The 18,762-nt window shown below is 41.3% G+C and overlaps 1 protein-coding gene across 6 annotated transcripts in view; it reads left to right on the top strand.

The window, feature by feature from the left end:
* SAMHD1 (SAM and HD domain containing deoxynucleoside triphosphate triphosphohydrolase 1) overlaps positions 1-18,762 on the top strand; it is a 31,076-nt gene that overhangs the window by 11,205 nt on the left and 1,109 nt on the right. For 2 of the 6 annotated variants that reach the window (XM_085302620.1, XM_085302625.1), the window contains exons 6-15: positions 786-941; positions 3,160-3,260; positions 3,369-3,477; positions 4,116-4,207; positions 6,302-6,417; positions 9,058-9,197; positions 9,641-9,736; positions 11,010-11,114; positions 11,453-11,590; positions 13,669-15,843. In XM_085302620.1, the coding sequence (XP_085158746.1) occupies positions 786-941; positions 3,160-3,260; positions 3,369-3,477; positions 4,116-4,207; positions 6,302-6,417; positions 9,058-9,197; positions 9,641-9,736; positions 11,010-11,114; positions 11,453-11,590; positions 13,669-13,788 (1,173 nt within the window). In that variant the 3' untranslated portion in view covers positions 13,789-15,843. The other 4 variants (XR_014895565.1, XM_085302623.1, XM_085302622.1 and 1 more) reach the window with 4 other exon arrangements.

Here is an 18,762-nt window from a genome sequence, read left to right as displayed (position 1 = left end):
ACATTTGTCATTGGCATCTCCTTCCTAAAGTGAAAATGCTCTTGAACTCCTCTGTGTAATGTCTTGAGACATTCTGTTTGTGTAAGCATGTCCTGTTTCTGCAAATATCTCATTGAATAACAAAGAAAAGAAATGTAAATCCTCAGTCCTGAAAATACCTATAGTAAGGTTTTGAAAGGGCAAAATGCATTGGGACTGCACTGATCATTTTAAGCCAGTATCGTGCTTTAAAATATATTGATAGTTTTTTTAAGAATATATTTTACAGAGGCAAAATATCATTCAGTAACTTCTTTTCAGTTTTGATGTTTTAGTTCGAASTCCATATACTTAATGGAGTGATTAGAATTCAAATGTTCAGGAACTTATGAATGGAATTACAAAGGTTATTTGCTTTGAATAAAATGTTATACATTCCTTTCAACCCTCTATGTGCAAGTTAATTCTAAACAAAATGAGCTAAGTCAACTTTTAATTTACTGCATGGCAAAGTGGGTTATTTTGTCTTTCAACATTATAACTCTCTTCTATTTATTAAAAACATTTAATTAACAGCTCTATGCTGAAAATTCTGTTTCTAGAAGCAGTGGGTAGGGATGTTAGTCCTCTCTGAGTAAATGCAAAATGAATAGAAAATCACACAAGTGCTACACTTCCGCGTGACCTGGCACATGTGCTATGCCAGGGAATGCTACTCAGTGCTGCTTGGGAGAAAGTTATGACACCTCATGAAAGGTCTGAAGAAGAAACTTTTTAAAGGAACATTTACATTTTTTTTTYCACAGCATGAAACTGCTTCTGTTGAAATGTTTGAACATCTGATCACTTCCAATAAGCTAGAAAAAGTCATGGAATCTTACGGTCTTGTCCTGGAAGAAGATATGAACTTTATCAAGGAACAAATAGGAGGGCCTATAGATGAAACCACTTGTGAGAAATCAGTGAGTCATTATACTGCTTCTGYGGATATTTCTATAAATGTCTTAAATTTTATTGAGAAGGAATATAATTTTGGTTCTGTTTTGTTTCTTTTTTTTTCCTGTTTTGGGTTTTTTTGAAGCTTCCTGAGAATCCTTGCATGAAATACCCTACAAAAGTTTAGTGTTGTTTTTTAGGGTGCTGGCCTTAGGTAGTAGCTTCACTAAGTTAGGCACGTGCATCGTCATGTGAAGCTGTTGCCTCAAAGTCATAGGATTAGTCTTTAAAAAAAGGTATTTGTATGCAGTAAGTTGCTGTAACTAGATTGGTAGAACTGAATTTTTAATAAGTATCTTAAATGACTGAATTAGGATAAAACCAACCTGTTTATTGGAAGCACTGGAGGTAGTGCTGATGGGAGGTCATGTTTTTAAGTGGCCGTATGAAGAAAACATGGAGATAGTTTAGAGTAACAAGCTGATAATGAATAACAAGACTGAGAACTGGCAGAAATGAGGCAGGGAGCAATGCAAAGCATCACCCCAAGTACATGAGCAAGGCCAGAGCCACGTTAGCTTTGAAGATGATAGCAAAATATTTGGATTTATTGCAGTAGCAAATGCAAAGGAAAGATAAGAGTTGAAGAAATGTGTCGCCTCAAGAGGTGATGAAGAAATCATAATTATTCCTCTACAAAAGAATTAAGTCCTCTCTCCTCACTTTACAGTTTTTGTCATCTTTTCAAGAACACCCGTTCAGTTCCTACCAGATTAAAGAACTCATCAGTGGGAGACCTACTTGCCTGATGTCCCAAACAAATCACGCCCACAAATGTTAGCACGTACCCATTATTTTCTGTCGTAGTAATGTGTAGTGCTTCTGTGTGTTTTGGAAGTCTCTGATGACAGAACATAGGGAATTTAGCATAATAATATGCAGTTTGCAATCTTATGGAAGAGGATATTTATTTACAAAATCTCTAAGTTGATTTTACTGTCTTATGCTCATTCGCTTACAGATCTGTCGCTGACACTGTCCCACTCAACTACTCACAAACACCATGCGTCCAAGTAGTCTGGGCACTGGCTGTTGAGTCTTTATTATGTCTCTGGGGTCACTTCTTGGCTAGTGACAACAAACTAGATTTTGCACAGATCTTTTTATACTCCTTAAGTTATCACGTGTTACGAGGTGGTCCTTTGCATCAGAAAGTTGCTGCTTCCACAGATCTTAGGCCAGGTTGTTACCCATTGTCTTTTCTTCCTTGATTTAACTCTATGCCTGTTTTCTGGTGAGATAAAAGGAGAAGGAATAGTATACGTGGTGTGTGGCAACCCTCTTGCCATCTTCCTGGTGTTAGGATGCAGGGTCTTCTGCTGAAGTCATTTGTGCCATAGTCTTACCAGAGTATGGACTTTGCTGCTGCCGAGTTGTCTGTGCTGTGATACCATCAGGTCGCAGGCCTTTTGGTCTTGATGTAAAGAACTCTTTCTTAATTTCATTGCTAGGAATGGTGTTCTGGGAACCTTGTGCAGTGACAGAGTTCTTTGTTATTGGCGCAGGCTATTCTTTAGAGCAACTACTTTATAGCAGTGTTTGTATGATTAAAGAATGCTTACATTGCAAGAGGGTAATGGTTATGTGCAACTTGTTTTTACAATAGTTTTGAAATAAATTTCCTGTTTGACTTAAGGCTGAATTAGTTTTCAGCTATGGGTTAGGAGTTTAAGTAGCTGGCTGCTTATGCAATTTTAATTTAAGATAGTTTGAAAATAATTATATATATTCTAGAAAGTTCTACAGTTGATTACATGTCACTGTCTTGCAGTCTTCTGCAGGGAGATTTAAATCATTCCCTAAGAGTTTAAAAAAAGAAAAAGAAAGAAATCTAGTCTTCCCCTTCTTGATTGCTACCCACTAATTTCCCCTTTTTAAAAGCTCATTTGCTTTAGTAGAATGGGAAATTAAATAATTACATACATGGTCTTTTATTCCTTCTGAAATTCTATGAAATTGGCTTATTAAGCCTGAGTTCTGGATTTCTAACACCCAACTTAGCTACAAAAGCTCTTTTATTCTTTTTRTGTCCTTTGATATATAACTCAGTGTTAGATGTGTATTACAGCAAAGTCAAAATGTGTTCCTACTATCTATAAAATATTGGTCTGACATTGTTTGCATGTTTTAATTCACTATTTTTATTTATTTATTTATTTATTTTCTCGACTCCCTTGTTATTAGTGGCCCTACCTTGGTCGACAAAAGGAGAAAAGTTTCCTTTATGAGATAGTAGCTAACAAGAAAAATGGCATTGACGTTGACAAATGGGATTATTTTGCAAGGTACAAAATTTATGGTTTGTTTTTTATTAAATTCCTTCTGAAACAATGCTACTACATTTACGGTAGATATGATCTCATTGTTAAATACTCTGTGTGGAATATTTTTAGGGATTGCCATCACCTAGGAATCCAGAATAATTTTGATTATAAGCGATTACTTAAATTCACTCGGGTCTGTGAAGTAAAAAACCAGAAGCATGTCTGTACCCGTGACAAGGTAAGCAGTATGTATGAACTGAGGAAGCATTCACCAATAAAAATCATACCAGGCATAGCAGCATACTGAAAAATGTGATGTATGAAGGCCTGTCTTAGGTAGTGTGGTATAGCTGTGAATTGAATTGCATGGGGAAATGCAGGGAGTTGTCTACTGGGTGCTTTGTAGTAAGGAAGAGAAAGAAGTTGCTGCTCTTCTGTGAGGTAGGATTGAAAGTAACAGGATTAAGGAAAGGAGGAACAGAACAACCCAGTCTGCAGGGCTTGTGGTGAGTCTGTCTAAGGGACACCCTATGGAATCATCAGCTATATGTTATCCTACTCAAAATCTTCTGAACACGAGGAGAGCATGCCTTTGGAAAGATGTGGTTTCCTGTAACATGTTTCCAATAACTATTCTCTGCCCGTCTGGTATGTTCAGACTATTTGGGCACACTGACGGGTGTCTGCTTTCCCATGGTTTGAATCTATTTCAAAATTGGAAAATTGTTAAAAATACATGTCCTAATGTATGCTTCAAATGGAAAGAGTCAGTTCATTCACTTCCTTGATTGTTTGATTTTTTCAGTTGAAGCAGGATCAAGAGTAAAAGGTATTTGTTTTTTCTTTTTTTTTTTTYTTTTTTTTTTTTTGATTCAGGAAGTTGGAAATTTGTATGATATGTTCCACACACGGAATTGTCTGCACCGACGAGCATACCAGCATAAGGTTGGCAACATCATTGAAATAATGCAAGTATTATACTTTCTTTTTATTGCATACTATTTATTTTAAATTGTTGAAACTGTATATACATTTGGAATATTAAACTAATCAATAAGCTGTGATGTGTAATAAAAGCCACTGGGCTATTCAACCTGATTTTTTATTATGGCAATATTCAGTGCTGGAGTATTATGGAGGCTGTGAATAATAAGAGAGAAAGGGACAACATCTTTCCACGTGAAAAGCAATCGGTGGCAAGTTACTAAAACCCTGAAGAAACATTCTACTAGGATGTGCTTATGCTGTTATAATTGTTGACAATGAAAGTTTAACTTGCAGGTGAAGACTGTCAGTTCAAACTGACTATTTAGCAGAGCAAGATTTACCAATAGACTAAAGCAAGAGCAAGGTTACTGCAGCTCAGCTGAGATCTGTGTCTTGTGTCTATGCAATGCCATATCAGAAATTTGCCAGGACAATCTCAGTTGACTGCCCGCATTTGTACATCTTGTGGATGTCTGTAAATATATAGAGGTTCCCCTCTAGCATTATTCCATTTAGCATTTCTGCTTTTGAAGAAAAGTAATATCTCAAAATAATTTTTTCATGATGAACTTGGCTGCTGAGTAACCATCTGTTAAGTTTAGAAAAAAGGAAGGCAGGAGATCACACAGTACAGGCATCATTCTGATTTCTTTCATTTTGTAGTCTTAGATGCTATTAAACCTAAGGATTTTTAGCCTGACTGCTTTTGAGGATCACTAAACCATGAACCAACGTGTGACGAGTGAAACATCATAGAAATTTTGCTCTTAGCTTACTGGGATTATAGCAGTCTATCCACACCGGAATATAAGCAAGCTCTAAATAAAGGCAAGTGCAGAGTCCTGCACTTAGGGAGGAATAACTCCATGCACCAGTACAAGCTGGGGGCTGACCTGCTGGAAAGCAGCTCTGCAGAGAAGGACCTGGGAGTGCTGGTGGACAACAAGTTGACTATGAGCCAGCAATGTGCCCTTGTGGCCAGGAAGGCCAATGGTCTCCTGGGGTGCATTAGGAAGACTGTTGCCAGCAGGTGGAGGGAGGTGATCCTGCCCCGCTACTCAGCCCTGGTGAGGCTGCATCTCGAGTACTGTGTCCAGTTCTGGGCTCCCCAGTCCAAGAGAGACATGGAGCTACTGGAGAGAGTCCAGYRYAGGGCTACAAAGATGATCAGAGGGCTGGAGCATTGGCTCTGTGAGGAGCGGCTGTGAGARCTGGGCCTTTTTAGCCTGAAGGAGAGAAGACTGAGGGGGTATTTTATCAAGAACTGTAAGTATCTGAAGGGAGGGTGTGAAGGGGACGGGGACAAACTCTTTCCAGAAGTGCTGTGCGACAGGACAAGAGACAACAGGCAAAAACTGAACCACAGAAGTTCCGCCTGAATATGAGGAGGAATTTCTTCGCTGTGAGAGTGACAGAGCACTGGAAGAGGTTGCCCAGAGAGGTTGTGGAGTCTCCTTCTCTGCAGATCTTCAAGGCCCACCTGGGTGCAACCCTGTCTAACATGCTGTAGATGACCCTACTTGAGCAGGGGGCTTGGACTAGATGATCTCTAGAGGTCCCTTCCAACCTTACTGATTCTGTGAGATGACAGCAAGAGATACAGGAGACTTCAGAACTTTTGCTCATCTTTAGAACATCAGTTTTTAGTCAATTTTTAAGCAGTTCTTTGCGTCTGAAGATTTGTGTTCACTCAGTTAACTCCTGGAGCAACTAGTCTGCTCAAGAATATGGTCATCTGTGATGTAATTGATGCAATTGATTGAGCATGTCACTGTCTTGTAGGGATCTTCAATCAACTGAACAGTAATAAGATCACAGTTTGAAGCAGAACCAAGTGTACTTCCTGATTCACTGAAATGAAGTAAAGACTTGATCCAAATCTGCTTTCAGTAAATGGAAGGACTCTATTGAAATGCACAATGACAGCATGGAGATAGGAGATACTGCAGTGTGGTTGGGTTCTGCTATGTACTTGAACTACAGTTTCATTTTTTGTCTTGTATTTATAATGTACAGCATCATTTCATTTCTGACTCTTAAACAATAAGATGCTTCTTAATTTTGTCTCAAAATAGGATTACAGAAGCCTTTCAAAAAGCAGACCAGTTTTTTAAAATAGAAGGCTCTAAAGGAACACCCTACAGAATTTCTACAGCCATGGAGGATATGGAAGCCTACACTAAGCTAACTGGTATGAGCTCTCAGTAGTTTTTTTATTTTGCTTTATTTTATATAAAAAAGTGTGAGTACCCATTAAAATGGGGAATGTTTTTTCCTGTTTGTACAGCTATTTGCATGTGAATCCTGTTCTATGACTAGGACTCTGAAGTACTGCTTTTATAAACAGATGGAAAGTCAGATCTTGACCATCATATTTCTGTGCTCTGATGTCTTGCTGGAAAACTGAAACTTTCTAGTTTAAATAGTTTTTATTTGTACATCTAGAGAGAGAGAGAGAGAGAAGCAGCAGCTTATGATGTTCTACATGCATTGAAATCCAGATTATTGCAAGAATTGCTCTCTGGAGGTCATACTTGTGCCCCAGTTCTGTTGCACTTGTCACAGGTGGAATACCAGTCAGCTCTGAGCAACGCTCTGTCTATCTACTTCAGATGGAGGAGTATTGTATGCTAGTTGTAATGGGAAACTAACTCTCAGACAGGTTTCTAAGGGCGATAAGGTCTGATTAGATTGATGTTTTAGGACATTGTTACCCTGCTAGCAAATGCAACAGAAAGAAAACAGACTTTACAAACAACTTGGTTTACTGCATAAAATTTCTACTTGCTCTGTCAAGAGCTCATCAGAATTGTTCTTGCATGGTAAACAAGCAGAGCAGCAACCTGCCTAAAGGCACGCAGGGATGTCCAACATGATTCCAGAGTGAATGACTTCCTGTAAATATACTCTGACTCTGCTGGCACCCACTTCTTGAGGTCTGGGTCAGCCTTGTGAGCAGAAAACACTTAAATTACTGAATTCATGATAACTGACATGAGCTGTGTTGTCTCCCGTGTTGTGCAGTTCACCTGCTTCTCTCTACATAGCATTTTGGTTTTGCCTCCCCCTCCTGCTCTTCACTGTGGAGCACATCAGCATTCCTCTGTTCAGTGCTGTGGCATCCCCTCGCTAGTTTTGTGCAGCATGGGAGGTGAAGGCCAGTGTGGACACGGCAAGCCCTGCTAAGCTGAAGGGCTTTTGCCAGGAATGACTGAAGGGCAGAGGATGCTGCCAACCCTGCTAACACATGTCCCCAAGGGCTGGCAGCCTGTGAGCTACAGCTACAAGGATTCCCACAGCATCTTTCTTCAGTGGCAAGGCAGTTTTCATGAGTTTGCATCATCAAGCTTTAGCTGGACAATGAAGAGACTCATGTATTTTTGTCTTCAGCCTACGGATAAGGTGACAGAGGCCAAGGGCGCTGTTGCAGAGGGATCTACATGCCTCAAGCTGTGTCCTGCTAAGACACAGCTTTCCATTTGCAAGCCTTTCTCATCAGCAACAGCCACATGCAGCCTGACTGCAGAGCTGCTGTGTTGAGCTGGTGAAGGGGCTGCACAGAGTTCTGAGGGGGGGAACAGCCTGATCTCTGGTGCTGAGTGAAGGGACCCTTCTCTAATACAGCCTGCCTCTGTCCTGTTCTTAAACTGAGATACTTCCTTTCTTGCTGCCAGTGGTTGCAACATGAGGACTTCTCAGAAGACAGTAGGCTTGTGTTTAATGGTCCGTGATGAAAAATTCTTCCGTGAAACTATCCAACTGCCTTTTTGACCTGTGTAAACAACAAACTTCTGTGAGGTTCCTCAGCAGTGATTTCCCCAGCTTTCCTCCATGTTGGATGAAAAACCACCTCTAGTTTTTGGAYCTGTGGTCTCTTGATTCAACAGTAAATCCTAGTTTAAGTAATAGATAAGACAGCAAATGATTCCTTGTTACCACCTTTGCACGGTGTGTCTTCTCATAGGCGTATTTCCTTTAGGTTCTCTCTTTCAGTCTGAAGAGTCATAGTCTGTTGTTTCTTATGAAGTATTTTCATACTCTGATCAGCCTTGTTGTCCATGAAAATAATCCTCTGTAAAGGTGTTTTGCTAGATCACAGCAGTGCTTATGCAGTGGGTTGGGAGTTTCTTAAGCCAACTTTGCTATCCCGGGCAGCATGCTGTAGAACTGTACTCGCTGTGCACGGCAAAGTCACACAGATAATCTGGGCTAGAAGAATGCAGATGGATGCACAGGGTGCACCTGGGTTGCTTGTGTGACATGTGAACAGAATCCTGACGGCAGTGGTTTCTTTAGGGCAGCCAAAAATGCCTTTCTACACTGAAGCCACATCAAAAGAATTTGCTGCTCATGTTGGTAGTGGGAACCACACTGCCTGCTTCACTGTCATGTGGGAACAGAATGGGGGACTTTGATTCCAGCATCCAAAGCTTGAGAAGTTCTTGAGGTTTAACAGAAGTATTTTTTTTTTTCATTTGTAAAAAAGAAGTATTTTTTTCATTTCACCCTCATCCCTCAGCCTATTAGCACTGGGGATGTTCTGCTGAAGAGAGATTGGCTAAATGAGAAAAGAAAGCAACCTCTAGTGAAATAATTAAAGTTTTACGGGTAAGAATTGGATTAGTTTTTTTAAGTCAAAAACACTCACARATTTGTGATGACCAAGAGTATATTCTAAGTGATTTCTCAGTTGTCAGACTAGCGTGTTGGGCCATTCTGTTAAAGTTTTTCTTGTTTATTTAACCTTTGTCCCTCTACATACATTTTTGCTTTGTTTGCTGCRACAGCAGAATTTGCCATATTTAACAAAAAATCAATGCAACTTTGACAGATAATATCTACTTGGAGATTCTGCACTCAAGTTGTCCAGAACTGGCTGAGGCACGAGAAATTTTGCATAAAATAGAGCGACGTGAATTATACAAATTTTTAGGAGAGACTCAGCCTGAAAAAGTGAAGGAAATTGCCAAGGTAATCTCCATTGCTGGAAGATTCAGAATTTCTTTTCTTTATAAATGTTCTCTAAGTAGCTGGCTGCATTTTTTTTTTTTTTTTTGGCTTAACTGCCATTTCAGAAATTGTATTAAAAGCTCTTTTGCTGTCTTTACATAGCCAAGCCATTGAATATGTTTAAGAAAAATGAATGGGAAGAGTCTTCATGCAAACAGGCAGAAGAATGGCAAAATGGCAAGAGACGGAAATGTGGAAATATTGCTGCAGAAAAAAAGTCCTGTTTTCTTGGGGGGGGGGAAGTCATCTAAAGTATCAAAGGATTAAAACAGTCAAATTGCTTAAAAAAAAAGTCCACTGAACTATGAAGAAATGAAAACTTTGGCTGAGTCCCATGTTATGTTATGTTGCCCAGGTGGACCTGATGATGCATAAATATACTTTGATTTGTTGTATCTTTTCAGGGTGAATATGATGGCCTAGCAGAAGAAATTGCTGATTCCAAGCCTGAAAAGAATCCTCCAACTGTGGAACCAAAGGCTGAAGATTTCATAGTTGATGTAAACATCTTTCCTTTCAGGGGGAGATTAGAGTGAAAATTACTCAGTCACAGAGAGTTTTGTATGCCATAGTGAAAATCTGAAACATTTCAGTTGAAAAAGAAAAGAAAAAAAGAAAGAAAGAAAAATTGTCTCATAACATAGCAACAAGTTCAAAGCTCAAGGCTTTGAGAGCTGTGAACTTCTTTTTTGCTGTGTTTTGCTGTTGTGGGTCAGGCAAAGGGCCTGGTGACGTGGCTCTCCCTGGGATGTGCATTGCCTTGCACAGGTCAAAGGTTTCAGGCAGCTTCGTAAGAGATTGTCCTTGGACAATCTATATTCTCAGTGACTGTGCAGAATGTGTTCTATGACTGCCTCCTTTCTGAAAAGGAAAGGGGAAACCTTTGTTTTTTAGCCTACAGGTGTTAGAGACCCCAGTCTGGGAACCACTGCTGTGGGCATGTGTCTGAAGGCCAGTCAACTGTGAGCAGAGTGACTTCCAAACTTCTGGTATTTCACATGTGATGCATGAACCTGTTGGCAGTTATTCCTAGATTTTTTTTTTGTGCGTAAAGCATCTTGGTGCCACAGCTCAGAATCTCCCCAGCAGTGGTTGGAAGGAGCCAATATCAGAGCAGACGATTTGAGCATTGTACAAGTTTCTAATAGCTTAAACCCTCTTCTGATTTGATTCTGGGAAGAACTAATGATTGGTTTTGTATAGAGTATTTGACACATCACTTTTAAAGCTCTCGTGTTGAAGATTCATGTCAGACTGGGTGAAATTATAGCAGTTCACATAACTTTGAAGGAGGTAGCTGTATGTTCCTTGCCTCACATAAACTGAAGTCATGGGGAAGTAGACTCTTCTCCCTGCTGACTGCAAAACTGTTGGTTTTATTTATATCCAACAGGGTATAAATTATATTGTCTTACCACCTCATGTTTAAAATTTTAAGCTCTAATTCTGCCTCAGTATGTAGTGGGGTTTAGAAAGACTTAGGTTTGCCAGGGAGCAGCATGTTCCCGTTGTTTGAAATTGGAGTGTTTCAGAGTGCAGAGCTAGTTGGGAGCAAATGTGCATGTCCACTTGGCAGTTTCAGAGAAAAATATTGTGGAAGAAAAGATTTAAAAATACCAATATCAGGTTGTTTTACTAAGTAAGCATTTGTTAATTACAGTTTTATTTGGTTACCATCATTTACAGGAATACAATGCCTATCTTTGTGCATTTATTGTACCAAAACTAAGGATGAACATTAACAAATACCATTTTATTTGTTTCATATGCAAGGTTATCAGTATGGATTATGGAATGAAAGAACAGAACCCTATTGATAATGTTCTCTTCTATTGCAAAGCTGATCCTACCAAGGCAGTGAAGATCAGTAAAGAACAGGTAGTTTTTATTTTCCTCAACTGGCTTCTGAAGGACATGTTTTTTTGTTTTGTTTTGTTTTTTACTGTTTGTGTGTCAGTGTTTACCTTTCTTTGTGGTAGTTCTTGTGGTAGTGCTGCAGCTATCTGGAGATATGATGGATGGGTGTTACATATGAGCAGTGTTTAACTTGTATAGACTTAGGAATCTTACAAAAACATAATTCATGTGGGTAAAGCTTATGACTTGTAGTGGGATATTTCTTAGTGCTTTAAATTTGTGTTTAGATGAAGAAATTGAAGTTCGGTAGACTCTAGATTCTGAGAAAGACTAAAGCTTATTTCTTTCTTATTGCAAAGGTCTCGAAGCTTTTGCCTGAGACTTTTGCGGAGCAAGTTATTCGTGTTTATTGCAAAAATCAGGATCCAGATACTGTTTCAGCTGCAAAACAATATTTTATTCAGTGGTGTATAAGGAGGGATTTCACCAAACCACAGGTAACAAATTCATGCTATTTTCTTATTCTTAGAGATTTTCACCTTAGTCTGTAAAGTTACTATTTCATGAAATGTCTTGGGATTCAGGCCTTGTCTTTGTGGCAGAGCTGCTTCCCAATGACATACCTTCTGGTTTTATTGTGGCGTGCATCTAGGCGTGCTTTGATTTCACAGGAACAGTGATTTGATTTGTATTGATTTAACTTAAGTGATTTGAAAAGTCATGTTTTATAACAAAATTAGTGTCCACATAAACACTCGCTAGTTCGTTGATGCATGTTGCCTCGTATAAAGGCTTAAAACACCACAGCAATCAAAACATTTAAGGAAGAGGTCAGATGAGTTATTCCTGTGGCTTTGCTGCTTTTCCTTCCATGTTTACCAGCTGTCAAATTCCCTGCTCTCCCAGGAAATGCCTTGTCAGCCCATTGGGTCTGAGTTAGAGTGCAGAACCTTTAGAAAAACAAGATTGCAAGCCTCCATTCTCTGGGCAACTGCTGAGTAGAACCTGAGTGCTTAGGAAGGTCTTGTCTGTTCTTTGTTTCCTCTTTTGGTCAAATCTCAGAACATAAAGTTACCAACTGTGAGGAAGAGGGCATGCTAGAGCCGATATGAAGTTACTCCTTTTGCACAGTGTGAGAGCTAGCCTGGCAGGTAAAACTGAAAGCCTAAAGTCTGTATGTCTTGCTTTGCATTTCTCCTACCAAATGTGGTGAAGAAGCCTGTAAACTGGTGATGTGTGATACAGCATCCTCATCATGGCCTCCTGCAGAAAGCTGGGGCCTTCCATCTAATAAAATTGTTATGTACTGATGCTTTCAGTACATCTATCATGATAGGGAAGCAGTTATGGTTGTATCAAGTAAGCTTTTCTCACTAGAGAATGCTGACGGAGCCACTCTGCAAGGTACATGAACTGTCAGATTTCTAAGCGTATAGCGGGTCTGCTGTTAGATTTCTCTCCTAATGGTCTGTTTTAACTTCTGTTTGTTTCATATTCATACCATAAAAAAGAATAGCTTTCTTTAGTTCCATGTGCTTTTCCAGATGTCCTGTCCTATATTGGATCAAGTCTGAAAGTGTGTGTGTATGGGGGGAAATGCTTATRTTAAAGTCTTCAAGTCACTTAACAAATGAGGTGTGAACAATTTGTTGTGAACCATGTGCATTTCCTTTACACTGAGTATGTTAATATCCCTAACTTTGCATCTTATTTTCCAGACACACCTGAAAGTCTCATTCAGAGAAAGAGCTACACCCTCTGAAATGAAAATTCAGTCAGTAGACTAGTGTTCTTATTTGCTGGGCCTACAGCTGTAGGCATGAACTATTTGTTTTAGGCTCATTCTTACATAAATAGTTCTGGTGTCTATCATTTGAGAACAGCTAATTTCAGAAAGACTTTTTACAAATGGATCAAATAGTAGGTTTTTTTCTGCTTGTAGCATCCATATGTCATAGTGGTTCTACCCTACAACCACAATCTACTAGTTCAGGGATGTGTATCTTACACACTGTGTGGGACATATGCAACCTGCCAGGGCAGTCGCATCAACTTGTTTTCCAGGTTTGCAGTGCCTGAACATTAGATTAACCTATGTTTCTGAGAAAGATAAGCATCACTGACTAGACCATAACATTTATTCTACCCATGTTATATACCTTAAGACTGTGAAGGGTGCATCTGAGCACCTGCCTGTAGCAGAATGCAGCAGTCTTGAATGAGACACTGTGAGAAATTCAGAGCAAAAACTTATGTTGATGTTTCCAGTTTGTATACCAATGCCTGCTGATCTTCCTGAATTTGCAGGCAATTTAGGAGGAAGTAAACTGTGAGCGGTGAAGGCTTCTCAGATGCAGGATGGAAGGTTTTTCCCCACCAGATATTACCACTGACTACAGCAGTTCCTATTTCTGGGAAGCACAATCTTCAATAATCATTGATATACTATGCTTCTAGGACTTTGCGTTTATTTTTATTTTTTTTTGTATTGAGTCTGACACTGAGCCTCTTTCCTCTTGCTTAGGATGGAAAGCAAAAGATAACGTCATTAATATTTTCTGACTTTTAATGATAGGATGGTGATGTGGTTGCTCCTCATCTAACTCCAATGAAAAAAAGCTGGAATAACATGCAAGAGAATGAATCCTCAGCTTCAGAATCCAGTTGCAAGCAAAGGCTTTCTTTTGATAAGTAATACTTTTCATTTTGCACTGTTCACTCTCCTTCAGAAGATGGGTAGCCCGGAGTAGCAAGTTACTTAAAAGCCAATTTGATGGACTGTAAAAATTTACAGAACAATGCAGTAATGCATTTTACAATACAGCATATGTACAGATTGTTTTAATGTAGACACTTAAACTAAGTGCATATTCAAAATGGACTTTTCAAAAAATAACAAATAACCTGTTGCAGCAGAAAAAACTCAATTCTCATTTTTTTTGAATGTATTGATGCTTTGTAGCAAGAGAAACCTTAAAATATTGAAATTCATCATAATTACAAGGAGGTGTTGAAGACACATTACTACTTCTCCTGATAGTGATCCCTTCTTAAGGTATTACAATGTTACAAGAACTAGTAGAAAATCTTCAGCTCAGTTCTTTGCAGTGCCTGAGGCAGAGGAGTAAGTATGCTTCTTGAAATACAGTGAGATAGTAGCACTTTGAAATAACCATAGGTGGCTTCTTCGAGAACAATAAAACATACTTCCTTTAATAAGAAATAATTAAAATAATAATAATAAAAAGTTGGGGGCAAGGGGAAGAGTTCTTTTTACTAACCAAAGATTATTTTTCTGGAATTAGAAAAGGTGATGAAGATGCAACCCTCTTGCTATAAAAGTGACCATGCAATTTTTATTGAAGTAACAATGCATTTCAGCAACAGCCTTTTATTGTTTTTATAGTGTATTTTTGATACATTGAATGTTATATTTTTATTGCTACACTGAACTACAAAAGCTACCCAAAACTTCTATCCTTTGAGCACTTGCAAGAAAGCAGAGCTACTTGAATGTGAGTCAAAGCGTGTGGACGTACGCACAATTCTTAGCATGACTAACTAGTCCCAGAAGGATGCTGCACACGGCTCTGCTCCTCCTTGCAACAAAGTGCACCTTGTATCTGTGTTACACTGTACTAGGTAGACAGGCCCTTCATGACTTCCTCTATTCTTGCATCTGTTCCCTGTTCTGTGGCTTTGTGATTGCTGTTTCTGTAGGCTTTTTGTTTTGTTTTTTGTTTTGTTTTCCCTCTCCCATGTAGAATTATAAGAATTCTTACAGTTCGCCTTACTGGTAATACTGATGTGAGTGTTGCTAAATGACTGTCCAGTTGAAAAAACAAACGAGGAAGACCTTTTTCCTCTTATCTTTTACTCAGGTCTCAAACATTCTTTTTAAAGTCTGCTTTGCTTTTGTTAAATAAAACCCAAATGCTTGAAAAAGCCCACCGTCAAAACTGAAAACACCAAGCAAAATATTCTGTAATGCTGAGAAGTCAGACTGAGTTTTAGATTTTTGTAACATCTATTCAAAAAAAAAAAGAAAAAGGCAAGTTCAGCAATTGATATTGATTTTGGCAGTCAAGCATTGGTGACTAGACTGGTTTTGAAAACTGTCAGAGTGAGGAAGTCATTGTAAGAGAGAACTTCATAATTCTTTTCTTGTCTTACTGCATTTCCTTTGCCCTTTTTATTGTGGCAACTCATAGCTGTTATGCAGAGGTAAAGAGAATGAGTATTCAACTACTTATTCAGATTTAATTTGATGAAATAACCAGAAGTTGTTCTGCATTCTGCTGCTTTCTTATGAACTTGTGCTTAAGTGTTTAAGGGGGATGCTGTGCAGCCTCTGCTGTTCGTATCTTTAATGGTGTTTCACCTCTACAGTTGTACCATGTAATTTCTATTGCAAGGTATTGTGACCTCTTTAAAAGCTTAGAAAGGATTTTTTATTATGCTTCAACAAATAACATCATAGAGTGAAGGCATTTATCTCCTTATCTACATGAAATCACGTATTTACTTGTTCAGAATAATGTAATTTTCTTATTGTTGCTTGGGTTTGTTTTGAAGCTGTTGTAAAAGGTGCACTTTATGTTTGGGAAAAGCTTTTTGCTTATGTTAACCATGTGTTTCAGAAATTTGTACATAAATGTATCAGATGTTAGTTTCTGAGACAGAGCATTTCTTTTTCTCAAACATGTTAATCTGAGCCTCTCTGGACTAAAAATAAATTTATAAACAATGATTTTAATATTCTTTTAATGAATTGCAATGTGTGAACTGTATTAAAAACACTTGTCTTACTGCATAGTTATAAATGTCTGACACCCAAATGTACTCCTAGAGGACAAATGCAGTTCTGTGGAGGTGCAGCTGGGGCAGGTCCTACCAGGGCATCTGCAGCCCATCAGTCCCCTCCTGGCCTGGCCCTTGGCCCTTGGCCCCGGTGTGAACCAGGGCTCCAGGTGAAGCTGTGAGAGCAGAGCTCTTCAGTGGGGCTGCCTGGTTGGAGCTGGGCTGGGGCACCCTGCAATGGATGTGGGATCTGGAGCCCCTCTGGCTGCCTGCAGCAAGCTTGGCATGAGCGTGGGCAGCGAGGGAGCTGGAGGAGAGCAGGGTACCAAGGCAGAGGACGAGGAAGGACCAGTGAGTGAGCAGAGAGCTGGTATCACTCCCCGTTTTGCTCTGGCCCCACGTGTCCCCCAGGCTTCTGTCCATGGAGGGAAGGGTGATGGAGGCTCCTCTGCTAAGCCCTTCCTCTGAGATGCTCCACATGCAGCAGAGCCTGACGGGCTCATTGAGAGCATGGCCAAAGGGTGATGCTGGCCTCTACACTCCCTCCTAGCGCTCCCCTGTCCCCTCCTTCTCAGGTCTCTGCCTGTCCCTGGGCTGTGCAAGGGCAGCCCCGCTCCACACAGCCTTCCCGGGCCTTGGCATTGCGGCCTTTTCTCGTTGATTTCAACCTGCCCCATTTTCCAAAAAAAATGAGGGCAGAAAACACATGAAGACTGGAAGTTGTGGGGGGAGTGACAGCAGGGGCTTTGCTGAGGGCAGAGGGAACATGTGGCTGGGGCTGGGGAGCAGCAGCTGCTCAGGCTCTTTCGATCTCTTTCTTGTGGCAGAGTTTAAACTCCTCCGTGGAGCCTGTGCCTAAGGAAGCTGGAGAGGTTGGGGATCGTCTCAGCCCTAAGTAGTCCTGGCCTAGGTGCTTTCCTGTGGGTAAAAAATCCCGATTGCAGCAGAGGAGAATGTGACCGCAAAAGCAAAGAAGCGGCAAACTCATTGGCTAACAAGCTCTCCTCGGAAAAGTAAGAATATCTTGGCAGATTTTCTGTCCTCTGGATACTGGTGGACCTCGTGGTGGCAGCAGAAGGCCTGCTGAGCCTCGTGGCCTCTGTCAAGCCTCAATTTTGGCTTTAGTGAATCAGGAGGGAAGAATCCTCTGGGGCCTGAAGTTCTCTAGCTTTGGGAACTCAGAGCTGTAGATCTAGCCCAGCCTGGAGTGCGGTGGCTTGGGATGGCATTTGGTGCACGGAAGCATGAGATGTCCCTTGCTCCCGTCAATCCAGCCTTGCTAGCAGCCTAAGGAGCATGCGGGCCTTGACCGCTAAGGAAGTGCCAATGCATTGCTTTGAGATCAGTCTCTTAGCATGCTTCTGGTCCATGCTGGCATCTCTGGAGAAAATTGCTACATGTGGGGCCATCATTCCCTGCAAGCTGGGCAGCGTTGGTAGACCTATCAGTGGCTCAAGCTCTCCAAGTCAATCTTTTCAGTCTGGTGGGGTGGGGAAGGAAGCAGCTCCTGAGCTGTGTCCATATAGCAGTGGTTTTTCCCAAACTGGTCTCTGTTTGCCTGGAGATGGGACTTGCAACAAAGCTGTGCTGCCAGCCTGGCTCACGCTGGTCATGGGAGGGTGTTGGGGCGCAGGGCTGATGTTTGCTYCTCTCTTCCTCCGGCACTGGGGAGAGGGATGGAAGCGGTGGCATTGCTGGCCTGGTGGCATCCAGCTGCTGACGATATTCCCTGGAGGGCCGAGCTTGGGGACAGCTGGGCTGGCAGGATGGACACGCTACTGGTTCTGCACTCATTTACTTGCAAAGGGCTTTTCCTCAGTGCAGGCGATGCATGGGGAGGGCAGGATCCAGGCATGCGAGGAGATGCTGGGTAAGCTCCACAATGGGAAATGGCTAAAGCTAAACCCCAAGGTGAGCCTTGGCACCCTGAAGATGGAGGGCTGATTGTCCCCAGTGCATCAGGCCCGGAGGGGATCCCAGGAGCTTCTGCAAGGTCTCTGTGGCTGAGGTAGTCAGTGGAGGGCCCTTTCTGGATCTCTGCAAGGGGCGCAAGGTGTGGCGCTGCAGAGGCAGCAGCTGGAGCATGCTCTCCTCTAGGGAAAGGCCACTAGCCTCAAAAAAGCAGGAGCACAGTTAAATCCAAGCTCCAGAGGGGGCCAGCCCTTGGGGACACCTGTATCCTGACCAAGCCCCTTTTGCTGGTGAGAGCAGGCCTCTGCCAGCTGGCGATGCAAAGAGTAAGGGATCTTGTTTGCCATTCAGATAAGCAGGAAATAGATTTGTCCTTCATCTACCTCTTCAGGAGCAGTTGCAGAAGGCAGGGGGCCTGCCACCCTCACCGGGGAGCTGCGCTGCAGGAAGAGCTGAGTAGGAAGGTGCCGCAGTAGCACCACACAGGGTTGTATTTGCGCTTGGAAGTAAAAACCTGGAGCAAGCCACAGCTGAGATGAGGTGATGCTTGGCTTATTCAGTGTTGTTTAACCCTGGTGAAAAACCTCTCAGGAGGAGGCATCACATGTTTAGCGAGGGAGCTATTGCAGTCCCCTCACTAAATGTGTGCTTTCAATGCGGAGCAGAAAGCATTTTGGCAGGGCAAGCTGGGAGGAAGCAGGGGTGACAGGAACAGCTCCAGCGTGATGAGGGGATCACAGCTCCCTGGACGTGGGTGGAGGGGAGGTGAGGAAGCATGACCACCCTAGGTTCCTTCCCTTGGCTGCTCTGGTTGGGTCAGGGCTGTTGGCCCACCTTGAAGTCCTTTGGGTCAGGAACTGCCCCCCCCCACCATTTAAAATGATTTTTTAAAAAAACTTATGAAGTTTCTGAGAGATACCTTTTAAGTACAGAAGTGATTGGCAGGGACAGGCCCCCC

The sequence above is a fragment of the Rhea americana genome, unplaced genomic scaffold (genome assembly GCF_003343005.1).
Source record: "Rhea americana isolate MKP2758 unplaced genomic scaffold, rheAme1 scaffold_190, whole genome shotgun sequence".
NCBI classification, from domain to species: domain Eukaryota; kingdom Metazoa; phylum Chordata; class Aves; order Rheiformes; family Rheidae; genus Rhea; species Rhea americana.
Note: the sequence above shows the minus strand (reverse complement) of the source record. Positions and strands in the feature narration are given on the sequence as shown.